Source organism: Stegostoma tigrinum, chromosome 29 (genome assembly GCF_030684315.1).
Source record: "Stegostoma tigrinum isolate sSteTig4 chromosome 29, sSteTig4.hap1, whole genome shotgun sequence".
Taxonomy (NCBI): Eukaryota; Metazoa; Chordata; class Chondrichthyes; order Orectolobiformes; family Stegostomatidae; genus Stegostoma; species Stegostoma tigrinum.
This window is the reverse complement of record NC_081382.1, coordinates 14542703-14565722: the sequence shown is the minus strand read 5'-3', so window position 1 is coordinate 14565722 and position 23020 is coordinate 14542703. Positions and strand designations below refer to the sequence as shown.

The 23020-nt window shown below is 41.3% G+C and overlaps 1 protein-coding gene across 3 annotated transcripts in view; it reads right to left on the bottom strand.

The window, feature by feature from the left end:
• LOC125465340 (astrotactin-2-like) overlaps positions 1 to 23020 on the bottom strand; it is a 1528414-nt gene that overhangs the window by 875918 nt on the left and 629476 nt on the right. For all 3 annotated transcript variants that reach the window (XM_048558686.2, XM_048558687.2, XM_048558689.2), the window contains 2 exons: positions 7742 to 7888; positions 637 to 804 (listed from right to left, as the gene is read on the bottom strand). In XM_048558686.2, coding sequence (XP_048414643.1) covers positions 637 to 804; positions 7742 to 7888 — 315 coding nt within the window. The remainder of the gene's footprint in view (positions 1 to 636; positions 805 to 7741; positions 7889 to 23020) is intronic.

The following is a 23020-nucleotide window of genomic DNA, read 5'->3' as shown; positions in this document are numbered from 1 at the left end:
AACCTCCGGCCTTCTCCCATGTCCAACCCTCCCTCTCATCCCCACCTTCTTGACCTGACACAACTTGTCCATCTTCCCTCCCACCTACCCGCCACATCCATCCACTGTCCAATCCCCATAACTCCCTATCTGCACTCACCTATCACCATCCCAACTACGTTCCCCACTCTCACACCGACTGTCTATTTACTTTCCAGCTCCCTTCCCCTTCCCCATTTCTGAAGAAGGGTCCCGACCGAAATGTCAACTTTCCTGCTCCTCTGATGCTGCCTGGCCTGCTGTCTTCCTTCAGCTCTCCTGTGTTGTCTCTCCCTATTTGCTTGCTGTAGCTGCATATCTCATGTTTCATCTTGAAGTTAAAATATACATCCAGAAGTCTTGTTATTAAACTTGTCTCAACGAGGATAAGGAAAAGTTATTTACCCTCAACAGCCAAGCAGCAGCTGAAACTGTCAGATCACACAAAAAAATGTGGTTCTACAGTGCCATTCCATCTAATTTTAGAGTGAAAGGAATATTTAGTGCACCTGAAAAGATGGCTAAAATAGCATCAGAAACTCAGAACTAAATAAATAAGCACCAATAATTTCACTTTGGAAAGCGTGGTTGATTGATGTTACAGGATTCATAACTCACCCGTTTCCTCATCGCAAAGATGTTCACATGGCTCTAATGTCCTTTGCCCACAAAGGTCTCTTGTCCATGGAGATGTGGAGTTGATTTGATAGAACAGCGATAATTTGGCAGGATTTAACCAATCGGACACATCCAGAAAACTTCCCTCGCTGACAACAAAACTGCTCCCTGAACAACAGAGAATGGTAAAAGTTAAAGGTACCTGTTCAACGCAATTGTTTTTCCTCCTCATTAAAACATCCGTTCATAAACCTGTTTGATGGACAGCGACGTCAAAAACAACAGGTATTCAGGATTCAAACAGACAAGAATCATTCAATAAAGAGATGTTCATTTTAATGCAATTTAATGTAATGTAATGTTAATTTAATGTAATGCACACTCTACACATTGCAACTGCAGCTCCAAGTCATAGTCTCTGCCAATGAATCATTCAATAAAGAGATGTTCATTTGTCACTGAAAACAATTAGAATTAAATTAAAGTAGATTATGGTTCAAGGAATTTTTTGTTTCTAACTTGTCGGTAAGTATTAATTTAATATAATGCACGCTCTACACATTGCAACTGCAGCTCCAAGTCATCATCTCTGCCAATGATGGGAGAGCTTCGAACTGGAGGCTGTGAAATGGGTATCTACATGGAGCAGTTCCATGGGCTTCACTTGTGGTTGCAAAGAGCTACTGAGACATATATGCATACTACAAAACTCATTGAATCCTGCGAGATAACAAATGAGTGTCGAAGCAAAAAGTGGATGAAACAGTTCAAATATTCTGATCAGTGGGAATGCTACATGCACTGCCACCCAAGACTTCCCAGACTTGTTCAGTCCATTGCTTTTGGGCTCTTCTGAACTTGTTTGGCAGTGAAATAGCTCCTGGGCAAGTCCAGCAAATGGCAGTAGAGTCAAGAACGGAGGACACACTCACTTTTTTATGGTTTACCTGTAATATTCATTCAAGTCTTTCTATGTACAAGTTTTTTTAAAGAAATCAGTATGTGGCATCAAATGAACGAGTGAAAGTCAGAGGGAGTGAATGGGCAAGTTGTTGACTGAGTGGATGCACAGTTTGTTGAGGTGGTAAGGCGAGTATGTTGGGTGAATGAACAATTGGGAATGAGAGGATAGACAGTGGTCAGGGGACAGGGGTAGTGGGGAACTCTGAGAGTGAAATTCAACTGGTAATGCATGAGAGCTGGAGAGCTGATAGTCAGGCAGTCAGGGGCAATTGGAGTGGCTGATGGCATATAGTTTGAGGTGGGACAGGTTGAGGGGTAATCATAGGTGTCAAACAATCATAGGAAATTGCTCCTTGTGGCTATCAGGTTGGGTGGTTTGTAGGCAGGAGGTTGCAGTTGGTCCAAGTCTGGGGAGTACTTGGATGGCTAGGGAGAGTCAGGTTGGGGTGTAGTTGGCTTAGCTAAAGTTGGGTCAGGTTGTCAGATTAGCTTGAGGAGATATCGGATGGGTAAATTGGCTAGAATGGGTGGGCGATGGAATAAAGTTGAGTGAGCTTTATACTTAGGGTCAGGAAGATATTAGTTCAAATAATGACTGCTTGGACCACAGTTCTTGAAAATATTTGAAAGTGTTTGAAGGTATTTGATCAATAGCTGGCATGTTGTGTTATGAACAGGTTATTGTACGATAAAAAGCTCAGTATATATTATTGCTAATATTCTGTACAATGTGTATTGCAGAAATCAAGAGTATTATTGATACTCTTAACATCATTTACAGCAGATTATTATTCCACTAAGAAACCAAATTCAAATACACCTCGTTCCAATGTGTGTTCTGTACTAGCTGAATACAACATTAATAATAAGTACAATAATGCAAAAGATCATTTCCTGCTGGCACACCGCCGGGAATTAAGAGTCTTTTCCCAAGAATAATAGGGATTAATGCAGAGGCATTGATTAAAATTTTGTTACTGATGTGAATTACCTCCATTTATCATGATAATATTTGTCATCCATCGCCAAGATTACTGCAATATATACAACTCTCCCTGCAGAATGGGAAAGTAAAGGAGCAGAATCTTGTTTTCCAGATCAATATGCTTTCCTCATAAAGTTATATTTAGAACAAAAATACTTGCAGGTTCTGCTTTGGTTGGAAAGAAATGGCCTTAAAATTATTGAAATCCTTTTCCTGCCCTTAATTTCACAAGCCATACATTAAGCCAATGCAGAAATCATTAAGGACTAAAGTGTTCACTGCAGTCACATGCAGAGATTTCAATGAACTATTTAAACGCAGTTTTTAGTCTTAAAGAAACAAATTTATTCAGTCCCACATGAAAATCCACATTGATGTACATTCTGTACTGACTTCTCCAGTTAGCATGTCACCTGAACTGAATTTGTTTTTGAGCCTCATTCAATTTACCATAATCCTGCAATAAGTGGAATCTTGTGATCATTATATTTCTTCAGAAAAGTATACTCTTCTTAGCCTCATGACTTTAAAGTCTGGGTCAATTCTAAACCCAGGCTTTGGGCCCACAAGATCCCAGGCAATTTGTCTTTCCTCCCAGCACAGTACGGTGATCTCAGATCCAAAAGATTGCACTTGCTCCCATTTCCGATGAAGGGTCCTGACCCGAAACGTCAGCCTTCCTGCTCCTCTGATGCTGCCAGGCCTGCTGTGTTCATCCAGCTGAGCACTGGGGTGTCACTTGCTGATCATGTAGCTTGGCTACACATTGCCAAAAATGGCTCCATTACCACAATCTGCATCCTATTGCCGGCCCCGCAGCCTAGTCCACGAAGATCATTTCAGAGAGTAGGCACAACTGCAAACTTCTCAGATGTAAATCTAATTTGAACACTTTCTACTTCACTGTCCATCTTCACCTCCTCACAAAGGAGCTCACAAATTGTATGTGCGAAACATCTTTCAAAAACATTGTTATCACTCACACCTGCAGTCAAGAAAAAGAAATCTGACCATCTCATTTTAAAACTAGGAGTTATTTTCAATTTTGGCCTGTTTCCTTAAAACCTGCTATTTTGACATCTTACTCAAAGCCTTTAAATTAGGGATTAGTGTTTTCCCAAAACCTAAACCATTCTGCTGAAAGCCTGTGTTGCCATTGCCATTGCCCGCAGAACCTGCAATTGCCTTACAGTCCTCCAGCACCAGTGAACCACTACTTCCTCACTTCCAACACATCAGCCTCAACAGATAATCATTTTAGAACTTTGATGTCGCTCTGACAGCCAGTTACCCTGTACAATTTTACTATATCGCTAACTTCACTGCAGTCATAAGCCACGGCATCTTCACCAAAGTTTTGTTCCCCTGATTTTGTTCCCCTCAGTTTAGTCCTGACTTTGTACTCACTTGTCATTTAACAGAAAATAATCTTAAACATCATTTTATATGTAATACTCCCTGTGTAAACTTATGTAAATACTTTAACTAATTGTCGCATTTGCCTTTTAATACTTTAACCTGTAATTTTAGGAGATGAACAGCAGTGGACCTGAGCTTGGGCAAAGGAAGATGAACCATCTTTATAAACATGCACCGGGCTTCAGATAGAGGCTATCTCCAAGATCACCTGTTTCAATCAATAATGTGCATTCAAAAACACTTGTGCTCGTGTCTTCATCAACTGCTGTAATGTGCAAGATTGAATTGACCCAGCTCAGATCCTGATGTGTTGGTGCTGGTGTCGGACTATAATGGACAAGATCAGAAATCACACAACACCAGGTTATGGTCCAACACGTTTATTTAGCAACGCTCCGTAAACTTATGTTTACAAATAACCCTGTTAGACTATAACCTGGTGTTGTGTGATTTCTAACTCAGATCCTGACAACAAAACTGACCCCGACAATTGCAAGATTCCACAGATTGAGGTGGCTCAGGAATACTGTTATGTTCTTCTGGTTGGCATGAACTTAGTAATTACACAACGTGGGCTGAAACAGTAACGTGGTTACTTTATCTGAGGATTAAATTACTTCTGGATAGAGTTAATGCGAGGTTTAGTAAAGTACATCTGATCTCCACTGTTGTTAGTGCTGTTGCCTATTGACTGAATTTACATAGACATAGACATAGAACATTACAGCACAGTACAGGCCCTTCGGCCCTCGATGTTGTGTCGACCTGTCATACCGATCTCAAGCCCATCTAACCTACACTATTCCATGTACGTCCATATGCTTATCCAATGACGACTTAAATGTACCTAAAGTTGGCGAATCTACTACCGTTGCTCCTATAACTTTCACCCCTCAATTTAAAGCTGTGCCCCCACGTGCTCGCCATCACCATCCTAGGAAAAAGGCTCTCCCTATCCACCCTATCCAACCCTCTGATTATTTTATATGTTTCAATTAAGTCACCTCTCAACTTTCTTCTCTCTAATGAAAACAGCTTCAAGTCCCTCAGTCTTTCCTCGTAAGACCTTCTCTCCATACCAGGCAACATCCTAGTAAATCTCCTCTGCACCCTTTCCAAAGCTTCCACATCCTTTCTTGTAATGCGATGACCAGAACTGCACACAATATTCCAAGTGCGGCCGCACCAGAGTTTTGTACAGCTTCACCATAACCTCTTGGGTTCCGGAACTCGATCCCTCTATTAATAAAAGCTAAAACACTGTATGCCTTCTTAACAGTCCTGGCAACCTGGGTGGCAACGTTCAAGGATCTGTGTATTGAAGATAAGTCTGGGACCAATAGATCACAGCCTGTTGACTGTCAACAATTTGATACATCCCTTAAAGGAAAACATGTATACCGTTATCATAGTGGGGAAGTATTTTTGATGTATGCTTTCTTTGAGGTGCACAGGGACTAATGGGCAGGTTTGGAAAGCATTTTTTTTCAAAAAAGAACAATTCCCTAAACAAACCAACTAGTGTATGCCAGTAAAAAAAACTTTATTTCAGAGTAAAAATGTTTTGTAAAAGTCATTCTTAATAATTTTAATACAGGTTTAATGACGCTATGATTCTAGTTATTTACCAGTTCAGAACACAACACAATTACTGAAAATATTTTGGTGACAAACTCATTTTCAGTTGGAACAATTAAACTCCATTTTAAATACATTAAAGGACTGGAAAAAAGACAGAAAAATGAACAATTATGTTTCAGGGAAATGAATTATGAAATTATAAGGGCGTGGGCAAATGAATTTCTGGGAATCTTGAACATTCACATAGCCAGGGTAATTTTCAGTGCACTTGGAAAGTGACTTTCCAAAGTGGAAGGTGAACCTATGACTTTTGGATAGATTTTATTGCATCTTTTTATGGTTGAAGGAAATTACCAAACACTTGTTTATAAATGTGATCCATTGGTTCAATCATCTTTCTGCCCAATCAAGCCAAACTAGGACGCTGATAGATTTGGGTATGGTTCAAATCATTTGTGTTAAACTTAGCAATTAGGGTCAATTGCCAAGCATATGTGTTTTATCCAGAAGACACTTGCTAACTTGGAGCTGTTGGAAAAACAAGAACTTCATATTGCACCTCACGATTCTTGTCAATCAATAATTCTATGTTAATTCTAAATCTACAATAATTCTGAGACAACAAGTTGTAGAGTTGGATGAACACAGCAGGCCAAGCAGCATCAGAGCAAGAAAGCTGACATTTCAGGCCTAGACACTTCTTCAGAAAAAGAAACACAATAATTCTCCCCAGCACTTAATGTCTCCTCAACACAGCAATTGGTTCTGAACATGACCTTGCCAAGAACAGAGGTGTCAGTACGACACTAGATGTAGCTGAATTTGTTGATTGTTTTCTCTAACATTGCTCTTGTATTTTGAAAACTACTTAACTAAGAGAATTATCCTCATGATCACAAGAATTTATTTTGTTTTATGTTTCAAATGAAATTTATGGTGGATAACTAGTCTGAATTTATGTTACGAACTGGTATGGATTATTTCAGCAATTTAAAGGAACATGGGTATGAATTGACTATTTAACATAAACAGACATCTCAAGCTCAACACAGTTAGTTGACGGCGTTAGGATCATTAGTAAGCGGAAGCAAAAGAAAATTAAACCAATGAACATTACCAAATTGGTAGCAGCAGAGATTAATTATTTTCACATCATTTTTCTTTATCTGAATTTATTGAATGAGTCACGTGACATTTGAAAGAATTTGAGCTCTGAATGTAATCAGAAGCTTTAAAGTATATTTTCTTCTCGAGTACCCGCTCAACTAATTTGAATATTGCTGTACACAATATCTGTCTTGAACCAGCATAATTGGTAATCTCGTAAAACGCTTCTTTCAAATAAAACTCTTTCATTTATTCAAATGTAATTATCAGTTAAAATTTGATTAATCTATCTGAAAATGGGGCTATCGCAAAACAAAGTATTTTTAATCACAGCGTCCATCCATCACCTGCAAGTACATTGGGTTTAAATGATGGAAAAAGACTTCCAAAATATATTTAAAACTTTACGCTGATTATGCTTAGGTACTGCAAACAATTTCTTGGTAAATTAGAAAAAGAATGAATTGAAAAGCAAACATAAAATTTTTCTAGTAATGTCCCTATGCCCAGAAGGAAGAGATTAATTGTTGAGTTATTTGGAGGTCGGCAAAAAGCTAACCTTGTGGAAATGGCCATTGATAACTATCCATTGCTTGATCCATGGCTGGCTTTATTGGGTAGGCCTTATTTCTCAGTAAATCGTTTTAAAACTAGCACACAATTTTGTGACGACAATTTATCCTTGAAATGCTGTACTATCTCACTGTGATAATGCTGGTTTTAGATGGATAGCTGGCAAAATCAACCAACTGAGCAGAAATACTTGATGAACGAACCAGACTTCAACTAATTTTTATAAATACATTCCAAAGCATTATAATTTTTCTCCTATTTTCTGGCATGCACCAATGTTTGCTCTCTCCTCTGTATTGAATGTAGAGAAAAATGATTTGAGTAGAAACAAGACACAGACCACAGCAGGTACTGAGCAATTCCCAAGTATTGTAACACACAGGAAATTCACACCATTCGAACAGTACAAAGAAACCAACATCAACGAGAAGTCTTTTTGTCTCCTATGAGTACTCACAAGGGGAAAAAAAAACTCACCATCAGCAATGAAGTGTTCAGGGACATGTAAGGTCACCTTCACCATCAGGGGGCATGTCAAATGGCCTCCATATACCACCGTTAGGACACAGCTGCACACCGTGATTAAAGTGAGAGCAGTTCTATTCAAAGGGCTCCTGGGAGAACCTAGGAAACAAAGCAGTTGTTTTCAAAAGACCATACTCAGTCATATCCTTTATCATACCTCAATTCTGTCAGACTCTGTATAGCAGAGCTCAGACTTCAGCTTCTCTATCACAATTCTCAATTTACTTTTCTTTCGCTATTCACTTCGATTTCTAAACATTGCATTAAACATCATCCAAACTGCTGTTGTTCAAGAATTAGTATTTGCCACAACACAGAGTGAAATATGAAATACCGCACTTTGATATTGAAAATGTTTAAAGGATAATATATTCCAAAAGGCCATGCAAATAAATGATTGATACTGAAGCATATTTCTGGTCAATGTAGAATACTTCAAAAACTTGCATTTTCCCCACAGTAAAAATTCACCGCGTAATTTCCATATTGACCACTGCGTAAAGATTTAAACCACAATAGACATGAAGGGTTTCCAGTTCATGCATAGAAGAGAAGTCTTTCATTGCAGAATGAACGAATCAATAAATTGTCGGTTTGCTCAAAACAGAGGTATCGTCAGATTAAAGGATCAAGCTAACTTTGTACACACTGTTTGTATTGCATGTAGGTATAATGGCTATCCATTTTCAGAAGAAGAATGCTTTGAAATTTAATGAAATGTGTGATATTAGAAAAGTAGATTATTGAGGTGAGAACAACTCAATTGCTCAACCTTATTAACTGTATCTTGTGTGTTTCGGAGCAAAGAAGACAGGAGAAATTTGGGTGTATAAGATTATGGCAGGCTTAGATACAAAAGTGAAGGAAATACTCTTCTCATTATCTGATATTAAAGGACTGATGAGTATAGAGATAAAGGGTAAATATTAAAAAAAACATTTTTAGACAGACAGTGATATAACCTGGAACTTGCTGCCTCTAAGGGTGTCAGATGCAAAAACAATCAGTGATTCTGAAAAGGGCTTAGGTTGAAGGCGAGAGGAATAAGATTTAAAACAGACCTAAGGGGAAACTTTCTCACGCAGAGGGTGGTGAGTGTATGGAATGAGCTGCCTGAGGAAGTGGTGGAGGCTGGTACAATTACAACTTTTAAAAGGCATCTGGATGGGTATATATAGTAAGAGTTTCGGGGGATATGGACCAAATGCTGGCAAATGGGACCACATTTATTTATGGATATCTGGTCAGCATGGATGAGTGGACCAAAGGGCCTGTTTGCATGCTGCATAGCTCTGTGACTGTGACTCTGCGAAACTGAAAGGAAACAAAGCATATTTGGAGATTATGCTACCTGAGTAGGAGAGGGAAACAAAACATGTAGCTCAAAGGTGAACTGACATGGACTCAATGGGATGAATGCCTGCTTCTACTTCTGTACATTAGTCTATAGTCAAGGTTTTCCATTTTGTAGCCAAGTGTGGAGGCAGACATGTTCAATGACAACTGAGCCAACGGAAAATACATTGGATCAAGCTCTAATCACTTGCTAAGAACTAACTGATGAGATTCTTGGTGCATCATTGTAACTTTGTCTTGCCAGAAGTTGCTGGCCAATCAGAGATGGCAGCTTCTGGGTCTGCGAGATCATTACTGGAGGCTGAGTTTTAGAGTTCTAGGCCTAGGGGATCTAATGACAAGAAGGTAATTCATTTTCTCTTTCTTTCAGTTCTCACTGGGAGAGTTGGATTTTCAGTGATTACCCTCTTGCCTGCATCCCTGCCTCTCACTGGCACAAGATTGAGATAAATAGAGACAAACCCCACCCACACAGGTAAACCCGAATTCCCACCTGGAAAATCAGCCACTATTTTGCATGCCTGGAAAGTAAGTAATTGGGCTGGTTGCAAGGTGAAACCTTTTCGTGGCCATGAATTGATTATTTTCAAGCCTTGAGTGCTGGCAAGTCAAAAATGTTCCTATGCACCTTCCTGCACAGGGCTCAATTGTTCAGGAGGCATGAGTGGCTGAGTATCTCTCCAGGTCAAATTCATCCCATTACTGGCTCTTCACACTGCCTCCTTGCCATCTACAGGGACAGTGGAGAGAAATAAATGTGCCCAAGTCTCTGGGATCAAAATATAAAGAAAAAAAACACAATCCAAATCAGTTTTAACAATGAAACCACCGTGTTTAGAATCATTGCCATGTGGAATTGATAACAACAGAAACATAAGTTGCTGGAAAAGCTCAGCCAGTCTGGCAGCATCTGTGAATAAAAAATAAGAGTTAATATTTTGGGTCCACTGACCCTTCCTCAGAACTGATGGAAGCTAGGCAAACATTGGTTTATATGCAGAAAATAGGGAGGGGGATGGGGTAGGGAAAAAATGATAGAACAGAGCCCAAAGAGACAGAGAAGAGCAGTTTGACAGACAAAGGAGTGATAATTATCTAGCAAAGAGGGTGAATAGCTGTTAATGAAGACTGTTATTGACCAATAATATGTGGTGTGTATTGGCAGGCTGTATGCGGGATAGGGGGCTAGGACATGGTAGGGTTTAGGTCTTAAAATTATTGAACTCAATATTGAGTCCAGAGGGCAGCAGTGTCCCCAAGTGAAAATGAGATATTGTTCTTTCAACTTGCTTTGAGCTTTGCTGGAACACTGCAGTAAGCCAGAGACAGAGATGTTGGCCAAGGGATAGGGTGGTGTGTTAAAGTGGCCACTCCTACCCCATCCCCTTCCCTATCTTCTGCATGTAAACCAACATTTTCTCAGCTACCATCAGTTCTGAGGAAGGGTCAATGGTCCTGAAACATTAACTCTGATTTTTTTTCTTCAAAGATGCTGCCAGATGCTAAATTGCCTGTAGTGTTAGACAATAGACAACAGGTGCTGGAGTAGGCCATTCAGCCCTTCGAGCCAGCACCACCATTCATTATGATCATGGCTGATCATCCACAATCAGTATCTTACTGAAGTTCAGATCTGCTGAACTTTTCCAGCAACTTCTGTTTTTGTCCCTGATTTACAGCATCCACAGTTCTTTTGGTTTTTATTTGGAATTGATAGCAACTGGGTTCAATAGATTCTCAGTTAAAGCATTCAGAAGCAAATTGGATCAATTTTTGATTGATCAGAGAGCAGTGAGATATGACTGTAATGCAGAAAGTGAATGAAAATTCTTTATGTTGGTTTCTTAAACACAACTTGGACGTTGAAGCATCAGGAACTGTGATCACTCATCATGGCTTAATTGTTGATAAATAATGTCAACATAAATCACTCTTAAATAGAAATAGTTCCATATGTTGGAATCAGTGTATGACTTACAGGCCCTAAATGCCATGGCCATCATTTCTGCAGTGTTGACAGCTCTATTAATGTTGTAAATGGCTTTATTTCACTGCTACATTTCATATCAGGCGGTTATGTAAGATGGTCAAGTATGAGTACCTTTTGGTCATGGTCTCTTTTCTGCAAATCAATAATTCTCAATACAGGGTCCCATTGCCATTTCTTACAAACTCCACTTCCTTTCTCTCAACTCCATTGGCTCAAACATGTTAATCTTTCCCTTCCCTCCAAGAAAGCACTGTTTTTTCGTTTCATTCTACAGACCTGAGTTTGCCTTAATCCTCATGACTATCTTCAATCCATTGTCCCATTTTTTTCCCTGTGTCTAGCTGCAGTTGGAGGAGTCTTCAGTTCATTTCTTGCTCTCTATTCCTATGCATTCCAAACAGATGGATTATGTGCTCAAGGAATGTTGGACAAATACTTTGGAACAAGAACATTTTGTGACAAAGGCTGCATGCGTTCAGATAAAGGGTCTTCAATTCAATCTATTTTATAAACCATTTTCTTACTTGCTGTTGCACTTATGTTTGTCTGCTCTGTTCCTTCCTGTCACATTTTGGCTGGCATTTCCTTTGTCACTACTGTGCATAGAATCATAGAATCCCTACAGTGTGGGAACAGTCCCTTCGGCCCAACAAGTCACACTGAAAAACACAGCATCCCACTCAAACCCATCTCTCTAACCTACACATCCCTGAACGCTACAGGCAATTTAGTATGGCCAATCCACCTAGCCCACACATCCTTGGACTGCCTATTGCCTTGATCGTTAACTTTCCAGATGTCTCCTCTCATGGACCCCACCTCTCACAAGTTAATTTAAAGCCCTAGTGACATGATTTACTGGCTACAGTCTGAATCAGATGAAGGCTTCCTCTTTCTCCAGTACTGGTATCAGCATTTTTAAAAAAAAATTCATGGGATGAGGGTGTCACTGACTGGGCCAGCATTTATTGACCATTCCCAGACTGGCAGTTATAAGTCAACCACATTGCTGTGGACCTGGAGTCACATGTAGGCCAGACCAGGTAAAGATGGCCATTTCCTTTCCTAAAGGACATTAGTGAACCAGATGGGTTTTTCCAACAATTGACAGTGGGTTAATGGTCATCATGAGACCTGTAATTCCAGATATTTATTGACTTCAAATTCCAACAGCTGCCGCGTGGGATTTGAACCCAGGTCCCCAGAACATTACCCAAGTCTCTGAAATAACTGCCCAGTGATAATACCTCCAGGCCATTACCTCCCCATGAATTAAAATGAATTAAATGAATTAAAATTCATTTCTCCCACATCAATGTTTCAGCTCCACATTCAACTTTCACCTTAACTACCCTATTCCAAATTGCTTATGGCTCAGGTGGGAATCCAGGATGGAATCTTTTGTTCTACTTGTTAATCTAGTCTCCAGCTCCCTAGCAGAGTCTCTTTCATAGTCCTATTCCTATCATTGGTATCCCATGTAGACCATAATGACTGTATCTTTCCACAAGCACTCCAAATTCCTTTCTAGCCTGGAAGAGATTTTCTAATCTTGGTACCAGACAGCCGACACACCCATTACAATACACAAACCTAGCTACAGAGAACAATGTTTCCCCCAAGAAACTGTCATTCCTTTTTGCTCTCCCTCTGCCCACTTCAATCAATGACCACCTACACCAAAGTAATGAGGTCAATTTATCCATCCTCCTTCCAGTCCCTCCACTCATCCACATAAGCTGTCGTGATGTTGAACTGGTTCTAAAATTGCAAGGACAAAGGCCGCTCCTTGCTAACTTTGGGACTCTCATGACTGCCTCACTTGCAATCAAACTTAAGGTGTGTTATTATCTCCTGGAGGGATGTTTCTATGTAGTTTTCTCTCTCCCTGTCCAAAGTTCAGACACTAGCTCACCAACTGCGAGCCAAGGTTCTTTGAGCTGCAGATACTGATTACAGTCATGGATCATACAGATATCAACCAGGACCCACATGTTACAGCTTCTACACATCACTTGCCCTGACACTGCAACATTGTTAATTAATTAGACTTCAAGTTTTAAATATCTCTCAAAGATTATCTGTAGGGTTATGAAGGATATTAAATAGTAACACAATTTAAATTGTTTAGCGGAGAAGAAAAGTCTTCAACAAATTGTGAATCATCTAGCTGCAAACCTAATTAGTGTCTCTAGCTTGAGCTCTTGGGTCTGGCTTTCTCCGGTTTCTGCTCTTGGACCACACTTTTTTTTTCTGAAAAAGGCTGGAACTACACCTCTTCCTTCAGTGCAGCAAATTTCCTCTCTGAGTAAATTCTCAGATTTAAGCACTCAGAAGCTACCACCTCTCACACGATGAAGGTAAGCCCCAGGAAAATATTTGGATTTTAAGGTTTCACGTCAGATAGAGAGAGATGTGAAGGAGTTGGGAGAGTTGACCATTAACCCACTGTCAATTGTTGAAAAAACCCATCTGGTTCACGAATGTTCTTTGGGAAAGAAAACTGCCAACTTTACCTGGTCTGGCCTAGATGTGACTCCAGATCCATAGCATTGTGGTTGACTCATAACTGCCAGTTATCTGGATAAGACAGGAAACCTTGGAGGGCTCATCCAGTGATGCCATATGGATGAAGCTCAGGAATAAGAAAGGTGTAATCACTTTGATGGGGTTGTACAACAGCCACTGGATGATAGAGGAATAGATATGTGGACAGACTACAGAAATGTGAAAAACAACACAGTTGTTGTGGTTAATGATTTTATCTTCCCTGTATTGACTTGGACTCACTTAAGTACCAGGGATTTGGATGGAGAAAGTTTGTTAGGAGTGTCCAGAATGATCTTTTGAAATAATATGTAAATTATCCAACAAGGACAGAGGCCATATGACACCTGGAATTGGGGAATGAGCCTGGCCAGGTAATCGATGTTTCGGTGGGGGAGGATTTCAGGAACAATGACCATCGTTCTGTAAGTTTTAATTTATTTATGGATAGGGGCAAGAGCAGTCCCTCGGTGCAAGTATTGAATTAGGGGTATGTTAACTACCACAATATTAGGCAGGAACTGGGGAATGTAGATTGGAGGTGGCTGGTTGGGGACAATCCACATGTGGGCATGTTGGAATCTTTCAAAGACTAGTTGATTAGAATTTAGGACTAGCATGTTTCTGTGGAAATGAAGGATAAGGATGACAAGATTCGGGAACCTTGGTTGCAAACAGAAATTATGAGCTCAGTCAAAAAGAGAAAGAATAGCTGTAAGGTTTAGAAACCGAGGACAGGCAGAGCCTTCAAAGAATACAAAGATAGCAGGAATAAACTCAAACAATGAATCAGGAAGTCTAAAAGGGGCCATTAACTGTCTTTGGCAAACAGAATTAAGTGAAACTTCAAAGTGTTTTATAATATATAAAAGGAGAAAGAGAGTAGCTAGAGAAAGGGTAGGCCCTGCCAAGGATAAAGGAGGGAATCTGAGTGGGAGTGGAGAAAGTGGGTGAGGCCCTTAACAAATACTTTGCATCGGTTTTCACAAAGAAGAAGGATGTGGTGGATAGTATCAGAGATAATGGGAACTGCAGATGCTGGAGAATTCCAAGATAATAAAATGTGAGGCTGGATGAACACAGCAGGCCAAGCAGCATCTCAGGAGCACAAAAGCTGACGTTTCGGGCCTCGACCCTTCATCAGAGAGGGGGATGGGGAGAGGGAACTGGAATAAATAGGGAGAGAGGGGGAGGCGGACCGAAGATGGAGAGTAAAGAAGATAGGTGGAGAGAGTATGGGTGGGGAGGTAGGGAGGGGATAGGTCAGTACAGGGAAGACGGACAGGTCAAGGAGGTGGGATGAGGTTAGTAGGGAGATGGGGGTGCGGCTTGGGGTGGGAGGAAGGGATGGGTGAGAGGAAGAACCGGTTAGGGAGGCAGAGACAGGTTGGACTGGTTTTGGGATGCAGTGGGTGGGGGAGAAGAGCTGGGCTAGTTGTGTGGTGCAGTGGGGGGAGGGGACAAACTGGGCTGGTTTAGGGATGCAGTAGGGGAAGGGGAGATTTTGAAACTGGTGAAGTCCACATTGATACCATTAGGCTGCAGGGTTCCCAGGCGGAATATGAGTTGCTGTTCCTGCAACCTTCGGGTGGCATCATTGTGGCAGTGCAGGAGGCCCATGATGGACATGTCATCTAGAGAATGGGAGGGGGAGTGGAAATGGTTTGCGACTGGGAGGTGCAGTTGTTTGTTGCGAACTGAGCGGAGGTGTTCTGCAAAGCGGTCTCCAAGCCTCCGCTTGGTTTCCCGAATGTAGAGAAAGCCGCACCGGGTACAGTGGATGCAGTATACCACATTGGCAGATGTGCAGGTGAACCTCTGCTTAATGTGGAATGTCATCTTGGGGCCTGGGATAGGGGTGAGGGAGGAGGTGTGGGGGCAAGTGTAGCATTTCCTGCGGTTGCAGGGGAAGATGCCGGGTGTGGTGGGGTTGGAGGGCAGTGTGGAGTGAACAAGGGAGTCACGGAGAGAGTGGTCTCTCCGGAAAGCAGACAGGGGTGGGGATGGAAAAATGTCTTGGGTGGTGGGGTCGGATTGTAAATGGCGAAAGTGTCGGAGGATGATGCGTTGTATCCGGAGGTTGGTAGGGTGGTGTGTGAGAACGAGGGGGATCCTCTTAGGGCGGTTGTGGCGGGGGCGGGGTGTGAGGGATGTGTTGCGGGAAATACGGGAGATGCGGTCAAGGGCGTTCTGCTCCCATGATAATACATTCCACTCCCGCACATCCCAGATGTCCAAGTTCTTCAAGGACCGCAACTTTCCCCCCACAGTGATCGAGAACGCCCTTGACCGCATCTCCCGTATTTCCCGCAACACATCCCTCACACCCCGCCCCCGCCACAACCGCCCTAAGAGGATCCCCCTCGTTCTCACACACCACCCCACCAACCTCCAGATACAACGCATCATCCTCCGACACTTTTGCCATTTACAATCCGACCCCACCACCCAAGACATTATTCCATCCCCACCCCTGTCTGCTTTCCGGAGAGACCACTCTCTCCGTGACTCCCTTGTTCGCTCCACACTGCCCTCCAACCCCACCACACCCGGCACCTTCCCCTGCAACCGCAGGAAATGCTACACTTGCCCCCAAACCTCCTCCCTCACCCCTATCCCAGGCCCCAAGATGACATTCCACATTAAGCAGAGGTTCACCTGCACATCTGCCAATGTGGTATACTGCATCCACTGTACCGGTGCGACTTCCTCTACATTGGGGAAACCAAGCGGAGGCTTGGAGACCGCTTTGCAGAACACCTCCGCTCAGTTCGCAACAAACAACTGCACCTCCCAGTCGCAAACCATTTCCACTCCCCCTCCCATTCTCTAGATGACATGTCCATCATGGGCCTCCTGCACTGCCACAATGATGCCACCCGAAGGTTGCAGGAACAGCAACTCATATTCCGCCTGGGAACCCTGCAGCCTAATGGTATCAATGTGGACTTCACCAGTTTCAAAATCTCCCCTTCCCCTACTGCATCCCTAAACCAGCCCAGTTTGACCCCTCCCCCCACTGCACCACACAACCAGCCCAGCTCTTCCCCCCCACCCACTGCATCCCAAAACCTGTCCAACCTGTCTCTGCCTCCCTAACCGGTTCTTCCTCTCACCCATCCCTTCCTCCCACCCCAAGCCGCACCCCCATCTACCTACTAACCTCATCCCACCTCCTTGACCTGTCCGTCTTCCCTGGACTGAAATATCCCCTCCCTACCTCCCCACCTATACTCTCTCCACCTATCTTCTTTACTCTCCATCTTCGGTCCGCCTCCCCCTCTCTCCCTATTTATTCCAGTTCCCTCTCCCCATCCCCCTCTCTGATGAAGGGTCGAGGCCCGAAACGTCAGCTTTTGCGCTCCTGAGATGCTGCTTGGCCTGCTGTGTTCATCCAGCCTCACATTTTATTATCTAGGATGTGGTGGATAGTGACTCTTGGAAGGGGTATTTGATATTCTAGGACACGTCAATATAAAAAAGGAGTTGGGTGTTCTGAAAAGCATTAAAGGTAGATCGGCCTCCAGGACCTGATAGGATCAATCCCAGAATGCTGTGGAAGGCAGGTGAGGAAACCACTGGGGCCTTGAATGAAATCTTTGTTTCTTCTTTAGTGATAAGAGATGCCCCAGAGGACAAAAGAATAGTCTCTGATGAAGGGTCTAGGCCCGAAACGTCAGCTTTTGTGCTCCTGAAATGCTGCTGGGCCTGCTGTGTTCATCCAGCATCACACTTTGTTATCTTGGATTCCCCAGCATCTGCAGTTCCCATTATCACAGCCAACATTGTTCCTTTGTTTATAATCCACGAATGGATTAGAGCTGAGGAGCCTTCAGTCAGTGACAGGGAAATTAATGCAGAAGGTTCTTATAGATAGGATTTACTCTTATTTGGAAAAATAGAGACTTGTTAGCAATAGGCAGCAAGGCTTTGTGCGGGAAGGTCATGTCTCACAAGCTTGGTTCCATTTTTTGAGGAATTGATAAAGATGATTGAAGTCAGGGTGGAAGATGTTGTCTATTTTGACTTTGACAATGTAGATATCATGGCAGATTGATGCAAAAGGTGAAGCCACAAGGGATCTGTGGTGGGCTGATAAGATGGATACAGAACTGATTGAGTCACAGAAGACAGATAATAGCAGTGGAAGGGTGTTTTTCAATTTGGAGAACTATGCCCAGTGGTGTTTGCAGGGATCAGTGACCCATGATTTGGAGGAGAAGGTAGATGGCCTAATCAGTAAATTTGCAGATGACACAAAGATTAGTCGAGGTGGGGATATTGTGGAGCATTGCCAGGTAATACAGCAGGATATAGATAGGCTGGAGACTTGGGTGGAGAAATGGCAGATGGAATTTGATCCAGAGAAATGTGAGGTGATGCATTTAAGGAAATCTAACGCTAAATGAGGGAAAATCTAAATCTAATGAGGGAAGTATACAGTAAATAGCAGAACACCTAGAAGCATCGACATACAGACGCATCCAGGCATATGGGTCCACTGTTCACTGAAAGTGACAACACAAGTGGATGAGGTGGTCAGGAAGGCACATAGCATGCTTGCCTTCATCGGTCAGAGCATACAGTATAAAAATCAGCAAGCTGTGTTGCAACTGTACAAAAATTTAGTTCGGCCACATTTGGCATACGGTGTATAGTTCTGGTTGCTACACCATCAGAAGGTTGTCGAGGTTTTAGAGAAGCTAGAGAAATGGTTTGCCAGAATGTTGGCAAGTATCAGCTAATAGGAAAGACTGGACAAACTTGATCAGTTTTCACTTGAATGTTGAAGGATGACCGGTGACCTGATAGAAGTTTACAAATCATGAGACATGTGAATTGATTGGGCAGATGGAGTTTTTTTGCCTTCCCAGGGTAGAAATGTCAATTACTACTAAGTATAGATTTTGGATAAAAGGGGACAAGTTTAAAGGATATGTAAATGGTAAGGTTTGTGCTGCCAGAGGTGGTGGTGGAAGTGGATACAATAGCAATATTTAATAAATACCTTGACAGATATATGAATAGTCAGGGAATAGAGGGATGCAGACCACATGGAGTCAAAAGCTTTTTAATGTAGAAAGGCTTTGGGTGTTGTTATAGTCTTGGTGGGCCAAATGGCCTGTTCATGTGCTTTACTGTCCTTTGCGCTTTGTAAAATACATTCTTTTCAAATGGGCTGAATTCCATAAAGCAATCCTTACATTAAGTCATGGGATGAAAATTGCTGACTAAATGTGTACTCTTGATCACATTAAACTGATACTTCCTGTACAAATGTGAAACGTCAACATGAGTACATTACTGTGGCATAATTGTACTGGGAAAAGGGATTAGGTCTCATGTAAAATTAAAAGAAAATACCAATCTCAGTTTGAATATTGTGATTCAAATAAGGACAGCATTTAAAAGAATCCAATAACTCTGACAGTGAGGCATTGAAAAATAAATCTATTTGCATTTTAATTCATTTCTTACTCTTGCTTCTCAGAAATGGAAACCATTTAGATTGGACCAGCGAGACCTTACTGAACTGTGTTTGACAAAGGCCACATATCCAGCACAATTGTTGATATTTGTACAAATATAATCAATTTAAATCTGACCACTGCCAGACTCAAAGGCGTCTTGAATGTTTTCAGGATACAGTTACTAAACCGTGAGTCTCCAAGTAGATGAGCTACATATTCTTAGCAGAAAGAATTCATATGAAAAGAAAAGGAGATTGTGTAAAATGGCATCTGCCTGTTGTCGTCCACCTTCTATCAGATAAACCAACATTGTTTGCTAACGACCTGTGATTGCTATCCCGTTCAACTTGTGAGAGATGCAAAGGAGAAAATAAGGATCAACTTGCAGGCAAGCAGCAGCTATCAGCCGAAGCAAAATGACGGTCATCAAGGTGCCCATGAAGTGCATTTTTTTGTTTCACTCTAGGGAAGTGTGGCAGCCAACATGGGCACATCAAGGGTCAACAAAAGGCAATGAGATAATGAGAAAATAATGGTACTCTTGGTGATGTTGGTTGAGTGAAAATTATGAGCAAAGATTCTTCTGTTCAGTTGGTGCTTTGGGATCTTTAACATCCACCTGGGAAGACAGGTGGGCCTCAGTTTATTGCCTCATCTGAGCAACAGGACCCCTGATGTTTGGTCTTCTCAGATGCCAGCCTAGATTACATACTCAAATCTCACAGGCAGGAAACACTGGCTGAATTCTACTCTGAACCAAGTGGAATGGAGACCAATTGCAATGCCCCAGTTAAGACTCTGTTGCCATCAATAGTGCACTATGATTGAGACTGATAGAGCTTGTTGGTCTGAGATAGTAGGAACTACAGATGCTGGAGAATCTGAGATAATAAGGTGTAGAGCTGGATGAACACAGCAGGCCAAACAACATCATAGGAGCAGGAAAGCTTGATGTTTCAGGCCTAGGCCCTTCTAAGTTCAGATACCGAGTGCATATCTCATTGACTCTCTTGGGAAAGCTGAGATTGTTTCTTTTCTGTTACCTTCTCCTAGATATCAATTCCAAGATAAAGACCAGTCCTAATGGGAAATCAGAGCAAATCAACTCAAAGCAAACTGACATTAAGCTGTGACCTTTAACCAAATTGGAAAGCAGCAAGCTGTCAGCTTTGGCTGGGACCTATCTCTCTTTTGGGCTTACTTCCACCTCAGATTACAGCTAATCATTCTGTAACCTGTCACCAATTCTCCTGAGTTGCATCTGTTTGGCTTGCATGTAACAGATGTAAGTGCAGGATAATAGCGCAAACTGCAAGAAATGTGCAGAAGCCAGCGAAAATCTGGCTTCAGAGGCATTGTGGTTTGTGAGGACGTTAGAAAGTTATACAGAGATATCAGCTCACCTTTATTCCTTTCATGATTTGAATGATTGGTTCTGTTTTAAAGGAGCAACCCTGGCTGAGCATCGAGCTGCTACTTTTATTGGCGCTTCAACATTCTTTTTAAAAACTCTGGGATCTCAATTCTCCACATTAAAATCATTAAACCATACATGGAGTGCTAAATTTCAACCAAGAGTTTCCTATTTCTAGTTTGTAAAGTCTAAACTTCATGCAGTACCCGAACTAGTTGTTTAAATTCTATTTGATTTTCCTCTTTTTTTAAATTCATTCACAGGATGAGGCCTTCACTGGCTCGGCCAGCATCCCTAATTGTCCTGAGGGTCGATAAAAGTCAACCACATTGCTGTGGGCTGAGAGTCATTATAGAGGTCAGACCAGGTAAGGATTGCAGATTACTTCCCTAAAGGAGATTAGTGAAACATATTGGTTCTTTCAACAATCGACAATGGATTAGGCTCATAATTCCAGATAATTATTGAATTCAAATTCCGTGATTTGCCATGGTGGGATTCGAACCCAGGTCCCTCGAACATTACTTGGATCTCTGATTAACAGTCCAGCGATAATACCACTAGGCCCTTCCTCTGCTAAACAGCAATATTTATAATGTAAACTGGAATCATTGAGCAAGAATTATTGTCGTAAAGAGATCTTTTCTGAAATACATTTTTACATCTCTAACAACTACAGTGCTTGGCCTTTTGCTGCAAGAATGGTCTGGCATGCAACTGCTCTGCTAATTGTCTCACAAACAGCATTTGAAACAAAATTGTTTAAAGGGGTAGCTGATAACAAATCATAAAACGTGAATCCAAATTGCATAAGACAGTTAGCACCTGAAAGGGTTAACATTGCAAGATCAGCTCTATGTATTGGGATAGAAAAGGACTGTTCCTCGGAGAAGCTAAACAATATCATATCAGTTTGCCATGGAGCAACTGTTGTACTCTTGCATTAAATGTGGCCATCACAAAGAAGGCAAGAATGTATCTTAGATCCAATATTACGCACTAATGTGTAATAAAACTTCACTGTTTAACTAAGACAAAGCATACCCTCTGCTAAGAGTATCAGCAGGTATCCTTGCCTATAGTATGTCAATAACACCAGCAAGAAGAAGGCAAATATATCAGACACATTCTAGATAGTTCCTGAGAGAAACTAATATTTATAATATGCTGGCATTGCTGACATATGTCATTCTCAGTTGATAACAGGAATTGGCATCTGACGGCTTAACTTATTTGTCCATTTCAATTTAGTGAAGAGCAGCGCAGAGTTAGCCTAAATGATTATTTAAGGTATATGAAAGATACAACCATACAATAAGAAACAGGGGAGGGTAAAGAACTCCAATCAGAAAATTGTGAATGTATCTTTGAATATTCAGAACTTAAAAGCTCTCTGAACTATCAGCTTCTATGCAAACAACAGCGAATGGTAAGAAAGCAGCAGGAGCTATAGCAACTCTAATCTCCTCAGTAATCACTCAAGTTTGCAAAGAACAGGGCCAAATATTGAAAAATCTGCTGATAACCTGACAGAGTCTTATGAAAGGAGCAAGGGTAAAAAATGAAATTATACTCTGAGGAGACATAAGTCAATTTCAGATAGCCACAGTAAGTAAAGTCCCTTAGTGAAATGTTAATATAATTGTTTAAATAAATTTATCATATACATTCAATTTTAACTCCTCAGGTAGCTGATTGAGCCATTTAAGTCACAGACTTTCTTGGAAATGGAGTTTTAGTTTGAATGAATTCCTGGCATTAGTTTAAAAGTCACAAAATTGAAAACCAAAATCTTTTTACCTCTAATTTAGAATCCAACTTCTCAAAGATTAACGGTACATTATTATCCTACGCTGCTGTATCATGGATGATTTGACAAGAATTCCTGGAATAGTGCCTTGACAGAAAATTATGGCAAAAAGGGATGTTGAAACATTAGCCCCTATTCATTTCACAAGATTTGGATTACTTAATGAAATACAATCAGATCAAAGTTCAATTTTAATATAAATATTTAAAGAAAATGAATAGTTTGGGAAGAAAACCAAATACGTCTTCAGCTTATTATCCACAATCTCACTGAATATTGGAAAGATGGTATCAAATTTTAAAGACCTTGATTGGAGCTAACTGTTAACAAAGTCCAACTGGTTCAGAAGGAAGGGTTCCCTTGTTACTGTTTGCATTAAGAATCGCCCTAATGGGTGCATAGGATTCAGCCCTTTTTCACTGAAACAAAAACATGTGGTAAAAGATCCCCTTGAATTAATCAAGGAGAGGATTATAAACAAAATGTCAGTGAGTCTGCTCCCAAAATATGCTTCACGTTTCAGGAGAAAAACTAACCAAAATATGAGAGTTTACCAAAAAGTAATGAACAAATAATGAAAACTAGATTAGGTTAGAATTTTGTGTTTGTTTGGCATTAGTGTTGTAGCCCATCTCTGGAGAAC